This window comes from Pan paniscus, chromosome 1, assembly GCF_029289425.2.
Source record: "Pan paniscus chromosome 1, NHGRI_mPanPan1-v2.0_pri, whole genome shotgun sequence".
NCBI lineage: Eukaryota > Metazoa > Chordata > Mammalia > Primates > Hominidae > Pan > Pan paniscus.
Window position 1 is genome coordinate 219,069,113 of NC_073249.2, and position 19,281 is coordinate 219,088,393.

General features: G+C 50.7%; 1 protein-coding gene and 1 non-coding gene across 3 annotated transcripts in view; both read left to right on the forward strand.

The window, feature by feature from the left end:
• Positions 1 to 16,500, forward strand: part of LOC130541017 (uncharacterized) — a 38,045-nt gene extending 21,545 nt beyond the window's left edge. For both annotated transcript variants that reach the window (XR_010109260.1, XM_057300682.2), the window contains one exon: positions 12,658 to 16,500. Coding sequence is in view for 1 of the 2 variants with exons in the window: in XM_057300682.2 (XP_057156665.2) it covers positions 12,658 to 12,770 (113 nt within the window). In the remaining variant the exon portion in view is untranslated. The remainder of the gene's footprint in view (positions 1 to 12,657) is intronic.
• On the forward strand, positions 12,716 to 12,825 carry MIR34A (microRNA mir-34a). The gene has a single exon (NR_106570.1). It is a non-coding gene; the product is annotated as a microRNA mir-34a (primary transcript).
• Positions 16,501 to 19,281: the final 2,781 nt, after the last annotated feature.

Below are 19,281 nucleotides of genomic sequence, written 5' to 3' on the forward strand. Positions count from 1 at the left end.
AGCCAGATAGGACCCCAAGTGCTGGGTGATCCTTGTTGAAGGGTAGGGACAGGAGGGACCCGTGGGATTGTGTGTGCTCAGAGCGGAGTTCAGGGGCACCTGGGGGCAAACTGTCTCTTTGCTCCCAGGGCTGTCCTCCGTGCCTTTACCTGTGCTGGGCCCTGGCAGAGCTCTGAGTCTTCTGGATTCCAGCGTCCATAGTAGCTAGTCTGTCCACTGCTGGAGGAAAGCCGCTTTCCCAAAATAGCCACCCAGGGGGAAAGAGCAGCCCTGGAATTTGACCCTGACGATCACCGTGACGGGGCTGCTGGCCCCACCTGGCCTGACCTCCACGACATCACGGAAGGACTGTTGGTTAGTTGTGGGGGCCAGGATTTTTCCTCTGTCCCCCTCCCCTCTTCTTCTTCCCTTTCTTCTTTCTCTCTGCCAGCTTCAGGTTTGAAATTCCGGTGACACCGAGGGAGATGCTCCAGTGCCTGTCCGGCTGGGGGGCAGGTCACATGGTGGGAGCAGAGAGGGGAGGGCACTTGTGCGCCTGCACCTCTTGGCAGGTGAATACACACCTATGGAGGGGCCTGGGTGCTGGCAGCGAGCCCCGCTCCCTGCGGCTGTGCCAGGCCCAGAGGCGGCAGCGAGCCCAACAGGTCAGACAGGTGGAGCCAGGCTGGGGAAGCTGCAGGACCAGAGCTGACATCCAATCAATCCAAGGTCCTTCTTTGGCCCACAGAGCAGGTAACCCACCCTTTTCTTTCTTTTTTTTTTTTTTCTTTCTTTCTTTTTTTTTTTCTGGTTTAATTCACTGACAACTTTAGGGAACATTTACAACCCGAGAAAAAGGCCATTGAGATTGGGGGGAAATCGCGAATTTGTTTGGAGAGGGATTTGTGGTGTTTTGTGTGGAGGAAATTTGGCCTCGGCATTAGAAAAGCATTTCTAATTTTTCAGGTCTTTGATTCTGAAAGCAGATTTCTTATGGAGCCTGGGTGCTGGCTGGCAAACTGGGGAGGCAAAGCCCGGAAGCCATGAGGGTTTTCCTGTGACTGCTGATGGAACACCGTGGGAGGCTGTAGTTTGGTGGCCTGTTTGCCTCCATAAGGAGGGGTTGGGGCAGAGACAGGGTGGTCGGGGGACTGCTCCGCCACAGGACTTGGCTGTATGGGGGAAGCTCTCCCAGTTCCTACTCAGAGAAACACGTGGAGGGCTGGACTCCCTCCAAAATTCAAATTTATGCTACAGGCCCTTACTGGGGCTGGATTTTACTTGGAGATTGTTTGGAGTTTTGAAATCACCTCTCCTGGTAAGAAGACTCGGTCTCCTGCGTTCTTGCCCCCTCTGTATCTTGGCCAGTGATGGTTCCCTTAGACAAATTGATGGGGCATTTCTGGCCTGAGGACAGGAAGAAAAGGAGCCCAGGTCTGTTTCAGTGAAGAACAAGCCCAGGACACCCCACCTGAAACTAGGACTAGTTTTGCCCAGTTTGGCATCGTTGAAAACGCATTTGCCCTCTTCCTTGAACCAGGTTGTGCCTTCTTCTATCTGTTCCCCTGCCATGGAACATCACCCAAACACTTTACTGGGAAGGGGAGGGGTAAGAGCAGATACAATGCTTGTCTGAACCCCCCGTTGCATGGCATTCTTTGCAGGGACAGGACAGGGGAGCAGTTTTTGCTGTTACCGAACCCTTTGTGACAGAGATGCTGTTTGTTAAGTGATTTGCTTTTTTACAAAAAAAATTCCAAGATAATTGATGATGACACAGTTGCTTAGACTATGGAATATACCAGTTAGGATTCCTTCAGCTGCAAGTAAGAGAAAACCTTACTTAAAATGACTTAATCAGAACAGTAAACATTTTTTAAGGCTAGGTGCAGTGGATCACGCCCATAATCCTAACACTTTGGGAGGCTGAAGCAGGAGGATCCCTTGAGCCCAGGAGTTCGAGACCAGCCTGGGCAAACAGGCAGATGTGGGGTATCTCTACAAACAAACCAAACCAAAACAAAACAAAAAAACTAGCCAGGTGTGGTGGCATGCACCTGTGGTCCCAGCTACTCAGGAGGCTGAGGTGGGAGAATCGCTTGACCCCAGGAGGTGGAGGCTGCAGTGAGCTGGGATTGTGCCACTGCACTCCAACCTAGGCAAAAGAGCAACGCACTGTCTCAAAAATAAAAAAAGTAATAAACCAAGTAGTCCAGAGGTAGGGCAGCTTCAGGACAGGTGACATCCAGGCGCTCAGTAATGTCAAGGACTTTGGTTCCCTCCGTATCTCTGCTCTGCTGCCCTCACCCCACTGGCTTCATCGCCTGCCAGTTCCTCTCCCATTGGGCTCCTCCCGGGGTCTCCTCATGAGTGAGGAAGCCTTTCCCAAAGTCCATGCTGACTTTCTCACACACCTCATTGGCCAGAATTGGGTCTTGTGCTCAGCCCCAAACCAATCAGTGGCAAAGGAAGGGATGACCTCGAGGACTTCATGAGGCACGTGGCCAGGGGAGGAGGGTGGGTTGCCCAAACCAAATCAGGGTCTATGAGCAGGGAGAAGAGGGGGCGTGGATTTGGGACAGGCAACCAACAGCATGTGCTACATCCAAAAATTTAAATTTACTCAGATTTTAAACTGATTTGGGGTAAAACAATAACCCTTACTCCTCAAATATATATATATGTATGTGTGTGTATATATATGTGTGTGTGTATATATATATGTGTGTGTGTGTGTGTGTGTATATATATATATATATTTTTTTTTTTTTTTTAAGAAATTCTCACCAGGCACAGTGGCTCATGCCTGTAATCCCAGCACTTTGGGAGGCCAAGGTGGACAGATCACCTGAGGTCAGGAGTTTAAGACCAGCCTGGCCAACATGGTGAAACCCCGTCTCTACTAAAAATACAAAATTAGCCGAGTGTGGTGGCAGCCGCCTGTAATCCCAGCTACTTGGGAGGCTGAGGTAGGAGAATTGCTTGAATCCAGGAAGCAGAGGTTGCAGTGAGCGTGAAACTCCATCTCAAAACAAAAAAGAGATTCTCAATGCAGTGGTAATTTCCGACAATCCTAGCATCTACTCTTCACCTTTCACTGCCCAAGGAGACCCCTCTTCCCAGTAAGCAGCTGGGCTGCTAGTTTTTAGGTGTTTGAGCCTTTTTTCTTGTTCTTTTTTTTTTTTTTTTAAATGAACCTGCTGCCTCCCAGAGTTGGCTGCTTAAGGTTCCATCCATAAGAACCAGAAAAAGGGAAAAACAGAGTCTTAAATATTAAGAGGTATGAGATGAATGAGTCTCTCGCTCTGCAAATGGCAAAGGCAACAGGCTTTTGGCTGGTGGCCCCAAAGAGCCAGCAAGGCTCTCTGCCATTCACCCAGGGATGCTACGGGAATCAGCATTCTAACACATCATCAATAGGGCAACTAGCAACCTGCTGCAGTTTTCTCCTGTCTCCTGGGGACATGAGGGTGGTGGTCCCCTGCCCCCCACCCCCCACAGCCGGTGAAAGCTTGTTCCAGTAGCCACGGACCTGTCAGTCATTTTTGAGGGTCAAAACTTCCACATCCATCTTTTTGACCCCATCCCCAAGACAGCCACTCTCCTCTCTGCCATGGCTCCCACCTGGACAGAATTAGCTGCAGATCTGGATGGAGTCTCTGAAGCCCCTCTTAGCCACCAGCTTCTTCCAGGCCAGGCCAGAATTTCTTTTTTGTTGTTATTGTTTTTCTTTGAGACAGAGTCTTGCTCTTGTCACCCAGACTGGAGAGCAGTGGCATGATCTCAGCTCACTGCAACCTCTGCCTCCCGGGTTCAAGCTATTCTCCTGCCTCAGCCTCCTGAGTAACTGGGATTACAGGCATGCACCACCACTCCCAGCAATTTTTTTGTATTTTTAGTAGAGACGGGGTTTCACCATGTTGGCCAGGCTGGTCTCAAACTCCTGACCTCAGGTGATCCGCCCACCTCGGCCCCCCAAAGTGCTGGGATTACAGGCGTGAGCCACTGCACCTGGCCCAGGCCAGGGTTTCAAGAGGAGATGACACAGTGGCAGAAAAATTCCTTCAAGGGGACTCTGAGCTGGTGTTAAACATCCGCAGCTTCCTCTCAAAGCCTGGGATGCTGGTTCCTCCCCAGCACTGTCCTCCCTCCACCAGGACGAGCCCTTCACTAGTACTCATGGTTTAGAGGGGATTCGAGGAAACAATTGAACTGCCCTGCAGAGGGAGAGAGGAGGGCTTTGGTCTCTGGAGATGTTTTTATTTTTTATTTATTTTATTTTATTTATTTATTTTTTTGAGATGGAGTTTCGGCTCTCATTGCCCAGGCTGGAGTACAATCGTGTGATCTTGACTCACTGCAACCTCTGCCTCCCGGGTTCAAATGATTCTCCCGCCTCAGCCTCCTGAATAGCTGGGATTACAGGCATGTGCCACTACACCCAGCTAATTTTTTTTGTATTTTTTAGTAGAGACAGGGTTTCACCATGTTGGCCAGGCTGGTCTTGAACTCCTGACCTCAGGTGATCTGCCCACCTCGGCCTCCCAAAGTGCAGGGATTACAGGTGTGAACCACCGTGCCCAGCCTATTTATTTTTTTAGAGACAAGGTCTCGCTGTATCACCCAGGCTGGAGTGCAGTGGTGTGATCACGGCTCACTGCAGCCTCCGCCTCCCAGGCTCAGGTGATCCTCCTGCCTCACAGGCGTGCACCACCATGCCCAGCTCACTTTTTAATTTTTTGTAGAGATAGCACCTTGCAATGTTGCCCAGACAGGTCTTGAACTCGTGTCCTCAAGCAGTCCTCCCTCCTCAGCCCCTCAAAGTGTTGGAGATTATATGCGTGAGCCACCACACCAGGCCAGGATATACTTCTAAATGAAAAGCTACCGACCCAGCCTTAGCCGATTTCGGTCATGAAAGTGGCTTTTCTTTCTGAATCCATCACCTGTGGCCCCTACTTTAGCTGTGTTGGCCTTTAACCTTTTAGAGGACATTAAAGCAATCTCTTTGCTCTCATATAGTCATATTGTGTTTGGATCAGAGGGACGTCTGAGGTTTCATCTGCTTATGCAGACGGTGCCAGCTAAGCCGTGCCTTTTGGGTCCAGGTGACCTCCAAAGTAGGCCTCTCCAACACATAAAGATCCTTGGGACATAGTCACGTATGAAGGGTCTGCCACGTGTCCGCTGTGCATTAGGTGCTGTTGGGGAAATGGGAGCAGAGGATGAGGTCATGACCCCACACACCCGCAACCTGATGTTTGCTGTCATGGTGGAAGCATGCCCGTGGTGGGGGGTAAGAGTATGGGGCTTCGTTTTGTTTGGTTTGGTTTTCAGTATATTTACCAGTCCCCGCCACCAGGCTTCTAGAACAGTTCTGGCAAGAGATCCCTCCATCTCTAAACATGCTGTGTCTTCCCATTGCTCCTAAAACAAAGGCAGGTTCTTCGTGGAGGCCTGTGAGGTCGCCCACTTCTGCCTCACTTGTCCCCGCCTTCTTGGTTGCTTCAACACTGTAGCCTCCTTGGCAACTTCAGCCACCACACGCCCCTCCCAGGCTGCTAGTCCTCCCTCCCCGAGCCCTACTTCACCCACCCTGATGCCCGTGGTGCGGCGTGTTCCCTGTTACCCTTCCCTGATCTCATTGATGAGGCCACGGGGACGGCATCCCAGACTACCTTCCCCTCTGGAAGAGAAGCTAGGGGTCTCTCCTCCCTAGCACTGCTCCCCATTGTCATTTTGCCCAGCTGTGATTTCTTGCCTGTGTCTGCTCCACGGACATTAGATTCTCCAAGGCCCAGGACACCTGTCTGTCCCCCCGCCGTGACTGGTGAACACCCAGCACGGTGTCCACAGGTCAGAGGCTCTCGGTGGCTGTGTGTTGGATGTGGAGGGGACCGTCATGCTTCTGGGAGATGTGCTGTGGGGCTGAGGAGGTTTCCTGAGTGAATTTTCACATCCCAGTGATGGTGAGAGCGCCTGTGTTTCTGGGAATCATACCATCCGAGAGCATCATTACCAGAATCAGCATTTTCTTTTCTTCTTCTTCTTCTTTTTTTTTTTTTTTTTTTTTTTGAGACAGAGTCTTCCTCTGTTACCCAGTCTGGAGTGCAGTGACACCATCTCGGCTCACTGTAACCTCCGCCTTATGGGTTCAAACAATCCTCCTGCCTCAGCCTCCCAAGTAGTTGGGATTACAGGCACCTGCCACCATGCCCGGCTAGTTTTTGTGTTTTTAGTAGAGACAGGGGTTTCACCATGTTGCCCAGGTTGGTCTCAAACTCCTGACCTGAAGTGATCCACCCACCTCAGCTTCCCAAAGCCGTGGGATATACCGGTGTGAGCCACCGCACCCGGCCAGAATCAACGTTTTCTTTTGTGCTGAAGGAGCTCACAACCCCTCTGGAGTTCTATTTCCTGCTAAAGATGGCTTCTGATTTTCTCGAATTCCTCCTGGTTTGCTGGACCAGCAGGGCTGGCTGGGCAGCAAGACACATCAGGCCTGGGGCCTTATACATCTTATGTTTAATGCAGCAGAAGCTGGGCCTGATACTTAGAGCGAAGGCCTTTCTGTAGAAAGGAACATCATTTAAATCTCTGTCCTCAGGTTGTGACTCCAGGGAAGTCTGACATGGTTAAAGATTGCTGACTTGGTACATTTTGTATTTTGTGGAACACAATCAATTTTCATGTATTGATTAATTATTCCCCATTGCCTAAAATCCTGGCCTCCTCTCTCTTGACGGAGAAGGCTGTCCCCAAAGTCCAGGCCTAGAATCTTTGACTGGAAAGATTGTCCTGAGAGTCCAGGCCTCCTCTCTCTGACTGGAAAGACTGTCCTCAGAGTCCAGGCCTCCTCTCTCTGACTGGAAAGCCTGTCCTCAGAGTCCAGACCTCTTCTCTCTGACTGGAAAGATTGTCCTGAGAGTCCAGGCCTCCTCTCTCTGACTGGAAAGACTGTCCTCAGAGTCCAGGCCTCTTCTCTCTGACTGGAAAGAAGATTGCCCTCAGAGTCCAGGCCTCTTCTCTCTGACTGAAAAGATTGTCCTCAGAGTCCAGGCCTCCTCTCTCTGACTGGAAAGACTGTCCTCAGAGTCCAGGCCTCTTCTCTCTGACTGGAAAGACTGCCCTCAGAGTCCAGGCCTCTTCTCTCTGACTGAAAAGATTGTCCTCAGAGTCCAGGACTCCTCCCTCTGACTGGAAAGATTGCCCTCAGAGTCCAGGCCTCTTCTCTCTGACTGAAAAGATTGTCCTCAGAGTCCAGGCCTCTTCTCTCCGACTGGAAAGACTGCCCTGAGAGTCCAGGCCTCTTCTCTCTGACTGGAAAGACTGTCCTCAGAGTCCAGGCCTCTTCTCTCTGACTGGAAAGACTGCCCTCAGAGTCCAGGCCTCTTCTCTCTGACTGAAAAGATTGTCCTCAGAGTCCAGGACTCCTCCCTCTGACTGGAAAGATTGCCCTCAGAGTCCAGGCCTCTTCTCGCTGACTGAAAAGATTGTCCTCAGAGTCCAGGCCTCTTCTCTCCGACTGGAAAGACTGCCCTGAGAGTCCAGGCCTCTTCTCTCTGACTGGAAAGACTGTCCTCAGAGTCCAGGCCTCTTCTCTCTGACTGGAAAGATTGCCCTCAGAGTCCAGGCCTCTTCTCTCTGACTGAAAAGATTGTCCTCAGAGTCCAGGACTCCTCCCTCTGACTGGAAAGATTGCCCTCAGAGTCCAGGCCTTTTCTCGCTGACTGAAAAGATTGTCCTCAGAGTCCAGGCCTCTTCTCTCTGACTGGAAAGACTGTCCTGAGAGTCCAGGCCTCCTCTCTCTGACTGGAAAGACTGTCCTCAGAGTCCAGGCCTCTTCTCTCTGACTGGAAAGATTGCCCTCAGAGTCCAGGCCTCTTCTCGCTGACTGGAAAGATTGTCCTGAGAGTCCAGGCCTCCTCTGTCTGACTGGAAAGACTGTCCTCAGAGTCCAGGCCTCTTCTCGCTGACTGGAAAGACTGTCCTGAGAGTCCAGGCCTCCTCTCTGTGACTGGAAAGACTGTCCTCAGAGTCCAGACCTCTTCTCTCTGACTGGAAAGACTGCCCTCAGAGTCCAGGCCTCTTCTCTCTGACTGAAAAGATTGTCCTCAGAGTCCAGGACTCCTCCCTCTGACTAGAAAGATTGCCCTCAGAGTCCAGGCCTCTTCTCGCTGACTGAAAAGATTGTCCTCAGAGTCCAGGCCTCCTCTCTCTGACTGGAAAGACTGTCCTGAGAGTCCAGGCCTCCTCTCTCTGACTGGAAAGCCTGTCCTCAGAGTCCAGACCTCTTCTCTCTGACTGGAAAGACTGCCCTCAGAGTCCAGGCCTCTTCTCTCTGACTGGAAAGACTGTCCTCAGAGTCCAGGCCTCTTCTCTCTGACTGGAAAGATTGTCCTCAGAGTCCAGGCCTCTTCTCTCTGACTGGAAAGACTGTCCTGAGAGTCCAGGCCTCCTCTCTGTGACTGGAAAGACTGTCCTCAGAGTCCAGGCCTCCTCTGTCTGACTAGAAAGACTGTCCTCAGAGTCCAGGCCTCTTCTATCTGACTGGAAAGATTGCCCTCAGAGTCCAGGCCTCTTCTAACTGACTGAAAAGATTGTCCTCAGAGTCCAGGCCTCTTCTCTCTGACTGGAAAGACTGTCCTGAGAGTCCAGGCCTCCTCTCTCTGACTGGAAAGACTGTCCTGAGAGTCCAGGCCTCCTCTGTCTGACTAGAAAGACTGTCCTCAGAGTCCAGGCCTCCTCTGTCTGACTAGAAAGACTGTCCTCAGAGTCCAGGCCTCTTCTATCTGACTGGAAAGATTGCCCTCAGAGTCCAGGCCTCTTCTCGCTGACTGAAAAGATTGTCCTCAGAGTCCAGGCCTCTTCTCTCTGACTGGAAAGACTGTCCTGAGAGTCCAGGCCTCCTCTCTCTGACTGGAAAGACTGTCCTCAGAGTCCAGGCCTCCTCTGTCTGACTAGAAAGACTGTCCTCAGAGTCCAGGCCTCTTCTATCTGACTGGAAAGATTGCCCTCAGAGTCCAGGCCTCTTCTCACTGACTGGAAAGACTGTCCTGAGAGTCCAGGCCTCCTCTCTCTGACTGGAAAGCCTGTCCTCAGAGTCCAGACCTCCTCTCTCTGACTGGAAAGACTGTCCTCAGAGTCCAGGCCTCCTCTCTGTGACTGGAAAGACTGTCCTCAGAGTCCAGGCCTCCTCTGTCTGACTAGAAAGACTGTCCTCAGAGTCCAGGCCTCTTCTATCTGACTGGAAAGATTGCCCTCAGAGTCCAGGCCTCTTCTCTCTGACTGAAAAGATTGTCCTCAGAGTCCAGGACTCCTCTCTCTGACTGAAAAGATCATCCTCAGAGTACAGGCCTCTTCTCTCTGACTGAAAAGGCTGTCCTCAGAGTCCAGGCCTCCTCTCTCTGACTGGAAAGACTGTCCTCAGAGTCCAGGCCTCTTCTCTCTGATTGGAAAGATTGCCCTCAGAGTCCAGGCCTCTTCTCTCTGACTGGAAAGATTGTCCTCAGAGTCCAGGCCTCCTCTCTCTGACTGGAAAGACTGTCCCCAAGTGATTCTCCCCCCTTGGGCTCCCAAAGTGTTGGGATTATGCATGTGAGCCACCATCCAATTTTTTATTTTTATTTTTAGAGACAGGGTCTTGCTCTGTCACCCAGGCTAGAGCGCAGTGGCTCACTGCACCCTCAATTCCTGGGCTCAAGTGATCCTCCCACCCTGGCCTCTTGAATAGCTGGGACTACAGGCATGCACTACCACCACCACCTCCTCTGTCTAACCAGAAAAAATTGTCCCTGAAGTCCAGGCCTTCTCTCTCTGACTGGAAAGATTGTCCACAGAGTTCAGACCTCCTCTCTCTAACTAGAAAGATTGTCCCTAAAGTCAGAGCCTCCTCTTTCTGACTAGGAGGATTTTCTTCTCCATCTCAGGGTCCTGACTCAGGAGGAAGAGGAAGGGCCCCCTCCTGACCTTCTGGTGCCTGGGGCAGCAGCCTTCATGGGTAGATGCCTTCACCCAGGTGGCTGTCTAGATTCAGAAAATGGAATTCTGTTTGGAAGTCTGGGACAGGGGCTGCTGAGCAGTGGAAAGTGCGTGTGGTTTGGCTCAGATGTCCCCGGGATCTTACTCTCTCTCTCTTCTGAACCATCTTTTCCTCTGGGACCGTTTCCGAGCCTGAGGAGCGGGCTGGCTGGAAGACTTGGCAGTTGCACTTCACTGTGTTAGTGTTTGCCTGAGACCCCTGCCATGCCCACCCCTGAAAACACACGGCCCTCCCACCATCCCCACTGACCTTTGCCCTCCCTCTGGTGGCAGTGCTGGGGCTGAAGCCGGAGCCACCATGAGGCCAAATTCCTGCCTCTTGCACCCCATCTCTGGATGGGCCAGCCCATCCCACACGCTTCTGCTGTGCTCACAAAGTTCAAGTGTGCTGTGGTCACTGTTTCCATGTGGCTATCTGTTTTCAGGATTCTGGGGTCCCCTGCCCCGTCCAGTCTTGGCTGGGAGTTGAGGGAGGGAGGAAGCTTTGAGTTTTTGCTTGTCTCTGTGCTGACCTGGGGACACAGCAACTGCAGGATGTACCTTTGGCATCATCCCAGAGCTGCCAAGTCTGAACTTCTAGGTTTGAACCTGGGAATCTGCATTTTACCAAAAGCTCCCCAGCCGATGCTTACACAGTGAAGCCGAGACCTGCCGCTCTAGCTGATGAGCATGCCCTGCTGGAATTTACCTTTGGGTTAAAATCTGATATATTAGGAGCTTTTTTTTTTTTTTTTAAGACAGAGTCTCGCTCTGTCACCCAGGCTGGAGTGCACTGGTGTGATCTGCAACCTCTGCCTCCCAGGTTCAAGCAACTCTCCTGCCTCAGCCTCCCAGGTACCTGGAACTACAGGCACATGCCACCATGCCTAGCTAATTTTTGTTTTTTTTTTTTTTTTTAGTAGAGATGGAGTTTCACCATGTTGACCAGGCTGATCTCGAACTCCTGATCTCAAGTGATCCACCCACCTCAGCCTCCCAAAGTACTGGGATTACAGGTGTGAGCCACCACGCCTGGCCTAAGAGCATTTTTCCCACACTAAAAGTTAACACAGTCCAGCTGGCTTGCTTTTTAACCAGAGCATTACAGGGTCACCTGTTTGGAGGAGGAGGACTGAGTCAGAGCAGGCTCCTGTCAACTCCAATGGGACATTTCACAGTGGCCACAACAGGCTGACCTCTGTGTCCTGTGTCCTGCTGACTGTGTGTGGAGGCCTCAGAGGGGCTCTTTCCCCCTTGTACAGAGAGAGACAGCACTGGCTCATGAGCCTGCTTTTTTCTGCACTACCTTACCTGGAACTCAAGTTTCTGGGACTTCCCATGCTGGGGTAGAGGTGACTTTGATCCTCCTGAAAACAGCCCTTCATGCCCCCACACCCACATGGAAGAGGAACTGTTCCATGGTGGTCCGTATCCAAAGTCACTAGATCTTGGCCTGGCATGGTGGTTCATGCCTATAACCCCGGTATTTTGGGAGGCCGAGGCGGAAGGATCACTTGAGCCCAGGTGTTTGAGACCATCCTGGGCAACATGGCAAGACCCCATCTCTATAAAAACAACAACAAAACAACAAGAAGTCACTAGATCTTAAAGCACTAGATCTTAAAGCCTGTGATGGGCAATTTCCTTGTCAATTTAACCAGGCTGTGATACCCATGATTCAACCAAACGCTTGCCTGGGTGCTACTGTGAGGTGCGTTGTACATGTGGTCAGCACTGACGATCGCTGGCTGTAAGTCAAAGGTTCTCCTCTGCGAGGTGGGTGGGCCTCATGCAATGGGTTGAAAGGCCTCAAGAGCAGAACCGAGGTTTCCCTGAAGAAGAAGAAATCCTGCCTGGGGACTGCAGTGTCAGCTCCTCTGGGGAGCTTCCGGCCTGCTGGCCTGCCCTCTGGATTTCAGACTTGCCTAGCCAGCCCCCACAATCACGTAAGCCGATTCCTTGAAATAAACTTAATCTATATCTCCTTCTGGTTCTGATTCTCTGGCAGAACTCTGATCCTCTCCCTAAACGGTGCCCGGGACGGGGGAGGAGTTGGCGCTACTTCATTGCTTCCCTTTCACGCAGACATGCTGACTTTTCAACCACTGTCCTTTTCGAATTTTTTCTTTTCCAGGGAAGTGCTGACTTTTTTTTCTCCTTGTCAATTAGTCCTTTTGGAATCTGTTACTGGTCTCAGCCTTCTCCTCCATCCTCTCTCTTTCATTATTTTTATTTTCATTTTGTAGAGACAGTTGCTGAAGGTGGGGGTCTGGCTATGTTGACCAGGCTGGTTTTGAACTTCTCGCCTCAAGTGATCCTCCTGTCTTGGCCTCTAAAATTGCTGGGATTACAGGTGTGAGCCATCACCCAATTTTTATTTTTAGAGACGGGGTCTCACCCTGTCACCCAGACTGGTGCAATCACAGCTCCCTGCAGCCTCAACTCCTGGGCTCAAGCGATCCTCCTGCCCTGGCCTCTCCAGTAGCTAGGACTACAGGCACGCATATCACCATGCCTGGCTAATTTTTAAAATTTTTTTGTAGAGATGGAGTCTTGCTAGTTGCCTGGGCTGGTCTTGAACTCCTGGCCTGAAGCGATCCTCCCACCTCGGCCTCCTGCATCCTTTCTTTCCTCCCCACATTTCCTTCTTATCAACAGGTGCTGGGGAGAGGCAGGACAGGCCTGTCCCCCGAGTCCCCTCCGGATGCCGTGGACCGGCCAGCTGTGAGTGTTTCTTTGGCAGTGTCTTAGCTGGTTGTTGTGAGCAATAGTAAGGAAGCAATCAGCAAGTATACTGCCCTAGAAGTGCTGCACGTTGTGGGGCCCAAGAGGGAAGATGAAGCGAGAGATGCCCAGACCAGTGGGAGACGCCAGGACTTCGGAAGCTCTTCTGCGCCACGGTGGGTGGTGAGGGCGGCTGGGAAAGTGAGCTCCAGGGCCCCAGGAGCAGCCTGCTCGTGGGTGCGGAAGGAAAAAGGCACAGGGGCTTGGTGTGGGCGGCTTTTGGCTGGGAGAAGTTTGCACGTAGGGAGAATAGTAGCCAGTGTTTGCAGAGCACTTACTATGCAGGAAGGCCTGTCCTAAGTATTCTAAGTGTATTACATCATGAACAAGTGTCTGTGATTAACCCCGTCTTGCAGAGAAGGAAACAGAAGTACAAACAGAAAATGTAACTAAGCATGCAATTAATAAAAAGGGACCAGGTTTTGAACGCAAGCAATCTGGCTCAAGAATCTGCACCCAACCACCGGCTCCTGTTCTTAGAGATGAACGTGGAGTCCTGGAGACTGCTCAACATTGTGACTTGATCGTGAGCATACGCGCTCCCTGTCCCCAGGAGACAGATTTCCAGTGCAATCATAGAAAGTGCCTGTGTGGGCTTCGGGAGATGTGTCTGCCTTGGGGAGAATTTTCCTTTTCAGCTACAGCCAGGCCCAGGATATTGACGTCAATGAGACGCTGGTGACGTTCTCTGCTCCAGTGGCTGATGAGAAAAGTTCCTCCAAGCCAGCTCAGTTGAGAAGAATTAAGTTCTCTGGGTCCCACTGGCTTCACCTACAGACGCCAACTTTGAGGCCAGTGAACTGTGAGGCCAGCTGGGCTGATTGCCATGGCAACAGGAATTGGACCCAAGTCACCAGAGGATGGAGAGGGAAGACACAGTGGTGGCTTCCCCAGGTCTTGGACCACAAGGCACAGCCGTGGCCTCCAGGAACCCTGAGATAACCCGTTAGTGGGTCCTGCACTCCAACAGAGCTCGTGCAATCAGCCTCTGGTCTTCACCCTCCTCCCATTGGTGTCGTTGTGCTCTCTGACATTGACATTGAGCAGTGAGTGCTCCAGATCTCGTTCCACTGATTTTTTCCACTGTTCTCCAGTCTAGCACTTTCTGAAATTCATCCAAGCCTAAGAGGTGACACCAAATGTCAGTGTCTTATACCTCGGACCCCATGGACTAAGACAAGCCTCTGGGGTCCATGTGGCACCAAGGATGGGGCCTTCTAGTACCTTTCACACAGGCCAGGGACAGCACCTGCTGTGACCCCCACCCCCAGCCTCTGCTGCTTCTCCCGTTGCCCTTCCAGCCACTGCCCTGGGCACCTCCCCTGCTCCCGCCTCCCTGCCTGGGCCCATCTTTCTTTCCACCTCACCAATTGCGGGGCTTCCTAGTGCTGGAGGGGAAGGGAGCCTGCTTCCATTCTCACCACTCTGAAAGAAGACCCTGCAGAGAGGTTTTCTGGAATTTGGAGCCTAACCTTGGCCTTGACACAGTCCAGATGAGAAGGCCGTCCCCCAGTTAAGCCAGCCCTCCCTCCCTCTCAATGCTGGAGAGGAAACCAGGCAGCTGGTTGCTTCAGCAAACCCCCTCCCTATGGGAATTGTCCTTTTCTTCCTCAAATAGACTGGAGTGCAGAGGACTTGCTTCAGAGAGAGCCCCTTTGTAACGCACATTGCACGGGCCGTGCCCCATGCCCACTCTGCCACAAACTCCCCTCAGCTGCCCAGCCCCGTGGAGCCAGGCGTGGGCTGAAGTGGGGCCAATGAAATGCCTGGAATGCCAGCCGCAGTGACAGGCCAGCACTCAGATGCCTCTCGGGAGTTCTGACCGAAGCAGCACTGAGGACCGCTTCAGAGCAGAAGTCTACGCCATTTTCCCCAGTTTTAGGCAGAAGTAAAGAATGTCTCTACCTTTTCCCAACCAACAATTGATTCAGAGTCCTGAGCTTTTAAATTAAAGGGACCCCTCTGTTGCTTTATGCAGTAGCCAGCTTATTCATTTGAGTTCAGGTGAAATCATTTTCAAGTAACCTCTTCCTATCCAGCTTTACTTTTAGTGATGCTGACATAAAAACAATAAAAATTGTCCTCCTCAGAGTTCACCTGTAAAAGTTCCTGGATAATTAGTAAGGAAACAGAAAGAGCAGACAGTTGTTGCTTCAGATAAAAGTGATGTCTGGGTTGGGCACAGTGGGGCATGCCTGTAATCCCAGCACTTGGGGAGGCCCAGGTGGATGGATCGCTTGAGCTCAGGAGTTTCAGACCAGCCTGGGCAACATCTCTACAAAAAATACAAAAATTAGCCAGGCATAGTGGCAGGACTGTAGTCCCAGCTACTCAGGAGGCTGAGGTCAGGGGATGGCTTGAGCCCAGGGGGCACAGATTGAAGTGAGCTGAGATTGCGCCACTGTATTCCAGCCTAGGTGACAGAGCCAGACCTTGTCTCAAAAAAAAAAAAAAAAAAAAAAAAAAAAGTAATGTCTTTGTGGTCATTTAATTTACTTCTGCATTCTTTTTTTTTTTTTTGAAATGGGTAGTGGTTCCATCTCGGCTCACTGCAACCTCTGCCTTGGGGGTTCAAGTGATTCTCCTGCCTCAGCCTCCCGAGTAGCTGGGATTACAGGCACCCGCCACCATGCCCAGCTAATTTTTGTATTTTTAGTAGAGACGGGGCTTTGCCATGTTGACCAGGCTGGACTCAAACTCCTGACCTCAGGTGATCCGCCCACCTCGGCCTCCCAAAGCACTGGGATTACAGGAATGAGCCACTGCACTCGGCCTACTTCTGCATTCCTTAGAGTACATCCTAGCTAGGATATATTCAGTTGTCTTTAGAGCTAACAGCAGAAGAAAGGTACTTAGATGCTTAACTAGCTCTTTATCTTTCTAGAAATTCTAGAAGATGAGAGGGGCAGTGGTGGCTCCAAGGGAGTGATTTTAGGATGGACTGGGACAGAGAGGGGCTGCTTACACATACTCACACAGAGGCCATTAATTTAGGGAGTTCAAGGTCCAGGAGGTTGACGGCATCTAGGCCTGTGGCAGAGTGCACTCCTGCTTTGGGGAATGTATGGGCAGATTCTTGCCTGTAGTCGGAGGGTTAGAGAGAGGGATCAATAATTTCATGGTTGGACTTGAGTTTGGAAGCGAGTGGAGTTAGACACAAATTCTATGTTTTTGGAGAAAGTATTTGATCTTCTTGGCTGTGAGGCAAAGCGAGGTTTAAAAATATTTTTCACTTAAAAAATATATATATGCATGTATATTTAATACTGTCTATGGATTGTGCCAATATCTATTTCATGGTTTTGATGTTGTGTAGTTATACAAGGAGTTACCACTGAACGAAACTGGGGGAAGGGTACACAGAATCTCTGTACTTTTTTTGTTGTTGTTGCAATTTCCTGTAAATCTATGATTATTTTAAAATAAAAAAGTTAAAGCATACGTATTTACATTTGATTAAATGCAGTGTGATATCCTGGGTTGGATTTTGGAACAAAACAAGGCATGAGTGAAAAAACTGGTAAAATCCAAAAAAGCCTTTAGTTAAAAGTAATACCAGTGTTAATTTCTTAGTTTTGACAAATGTGCCATGGCTGTGTAAGATGCAAATGTTAGAGGAAACTGGGCGAAGAATTTGAGGGAACTCTCTGTACTATTCTTTGCAGCTTTTCTGTAAATCTACAATTATTCCAAAATAAAAGTCTATTAAAAATGTAAGTATACACACACACATTTATATTTGAACACATCTAGGCAGCCAATGCCCTTAAAGAAGGCACTTTCTTCAAACGATGCCTCTGGGATGGGTGAATAATTAAGGGCCCCTTTGACAACTGTGCTGCGGGTTATGTCACTCCCTAATTTGGCTGTCTGGGCAGAGGGAACCCTAGAGAGCTTTTAAAACCAAATAGAGTCCGGGCGCAGTGGCTCACGCCTGTAATCCCAGCACTTTGGGAGGCCGAGGTGGGCAGATCACCTGAGGTCAGGAGTTCGAGACCAGCCTGGCCAACATGGTGAAACCCCGTCTTACTAAAAATACAAAAATTAGCTGGGCGTGGTGGTGGGCGCCTGTAATCCCAGTTACTTGGGAGGCTGAGGCAGGAGAATCGTTTGAACCCAGGAGGCGGAGTTTGCAGTGACCCGAGATCACACCATTGCACTCCAGCCTGGGCAACAAGAGCGAAACTCCGTCTCAAAAACAAAAAACAAACAAAAAACCAAAAAAAAAAAAAAAAAAAAGGAACCCTGATCACAAGTCAGAGAGAGTTAATTGTAATACAACCCCATTTTCCAGGCTAGAAACTGAGGCACAGTTGGGAACTGATGCAATTAGATTGTAATTTCCTGGAATATTTAAAACCAAATTCTTTTCTGTTTTCCAAGCATGTGCTTGTAAACATACAAAATACAAATTGTAGTAGCTGTGATACATTAAAAAAAAAAACGGAAATGACCTTTGGTACTCTACTTAGCTCTCATCAGGATCCGTGGTTAAAATTGGTGGGTGGGGTGAGGATCCAGGCAAAATGCAAGTATTAATTCAGCACTTACCCTGGGCCTTGCACTTGGCAGGATGCTTCCAGGGATGCTCAGGACTAGTGGGCATCAGGGGTTTTTGCTGCCCAGCTTCCATTCCTCTGCTAGCAGCACCTGATATACTACCAGGTACAGTCCAGGGGCCCCCCACCAAGATGCCTGCCCTTCCCTGGTCAAGATGACCCCAACTTCCTGATGGAATGTGAGTCATCAAGAGCTTAGCGTGCAGAGGAAACATGCTCACAGCTCACTGGCCCCATTGAGAGCTTGCTGTATGTATGTTTGTTCCAGATAGAGTTTCGCTGGAGTGCAGTGGCGTGATCTCGGCTCACTGCAACCTCTGCCTCCCAGATTCAAGCGATTCTCATGCCTCAGCCTCCTAAGTAGCTGGGATTGCAGATGTGCGCCACCACATCCAGCTAATTTTTTTGTGTTTTTAGTAGAGACCGGGTTTCACCTTGTTGGGCAGACTGATCTTGAATTCCTGACCTCAAGAAATAATATTTTTTTGAGACAGAGTCTCCGTCGCCCAGCCTGGAGTAGAGTGGCACGATCTAGACTCACTGTAATCTTCGCCTTCTGGGTTCAAGCAATTCTCCTGCCTCAGCCTCCCGAGTAGCCGGGATTACAGTCACACCCCACCATGCCTAATTTTTGTAGCTTTGTTAATAGTAGAGACAGGGTTTCACCATGTTGCCCAGGCTTGTCTCGAACTCCTGGCCTCAAGTGAACCGCCTGGCTCAGCCTTCCAAAATGCTGGGATTACAGGCATGAGCCACCGTGCCGGGCTGAAACTCACTAACTGATACACCTCCCGTGTGGGGAGGGTAGGGGGAAGGAGCAGGAAGAGGAGGAGGAGGAAGGGGGCGGGGGGAGGAGGAGGACGAGGAGGAGGAGGAGGAGAAGGAGAAATGGACTCTCACTCTTCACGCCAAGTGCCCCTCATTGTGTTCATCATCCCCCAAGGCTGAGCATTACCTGAGGCCACTGTGGACCAGCCCCTTCCTCTTCCTCTGTTGGAACTGAAAACATCAGAGTAAACTACCAAATATGAAGGCCTCTGGACTCCAGCCGAGAAGTGCTTTGTGTACTCCCGAGTATTTCTGCAGCAGTGGTGCAGGCTGGTGCCACCTCTTCCCTGCCAGGACCCCTTGATGCTGCACCTTTGCAAAACAAAGCATGTCTTAGTCTAATTTTCTTTTCCTTTTTTTTTTTTTTTTTTCCCGAGACAGGGTCTTGCTCTGTTGCCCAGGCTGAAGTGCAGTGTGCGATCATGGCTCACTGCAACCTTGACCTCTTGGGCTTAGGCGAGCCTCCCACCTCAGCCTCCTAAGTAGCTGGGACTACAGGTGTACACCATCACACTTGGCAAATGTTTACATTTTTTCTAAAGACAAGGGGTCTCACTATGTTGCCCAGGCTGGTCTCTAACTCCTCGACTCAAGCAGTCCTCCCACCTCAGCCTCCCAAAGTGCTGAGATTACAGGTGTGAGCCACCACACCTGGCTCTAATTTTCATAACTGCGACTGAAATCACAGCTGATCCCATCTGTCTTTAAAGTAGTAACCTTGAGGGGGTTGTCTTTCTCGGCCGGCGTCACTTACTCCTGAAATGAATCTGGTTAGAGAGCAATCTGGTCAGGAGAGGAGAGATGAGAAGAAACGATCAACAATGTGGGAGCCTCACAGAGTCTCCCCGTGTCTGGCCTTGGAAGCTTCCACCTCGCTCAGATCAGACCAGGCAGCCTACTGATGAAAGGCCCTCCTGATGACTCAGTGGCTCCTGGTGACATCACTGTGCCCTGGACACCTTTCGGCCTGCCTGTTCCTCTCTTTGCTGTCCCCCAACAGCAGAGCTGGCTTCATGGGTGTGCAGCCTGGATGGCCACACAGGGCCCGGTGCCTAAGGGGTCCACGTTCAGGGTGCGGCTATGTTGAAATATGTGAGGGTTTTTGGATGAG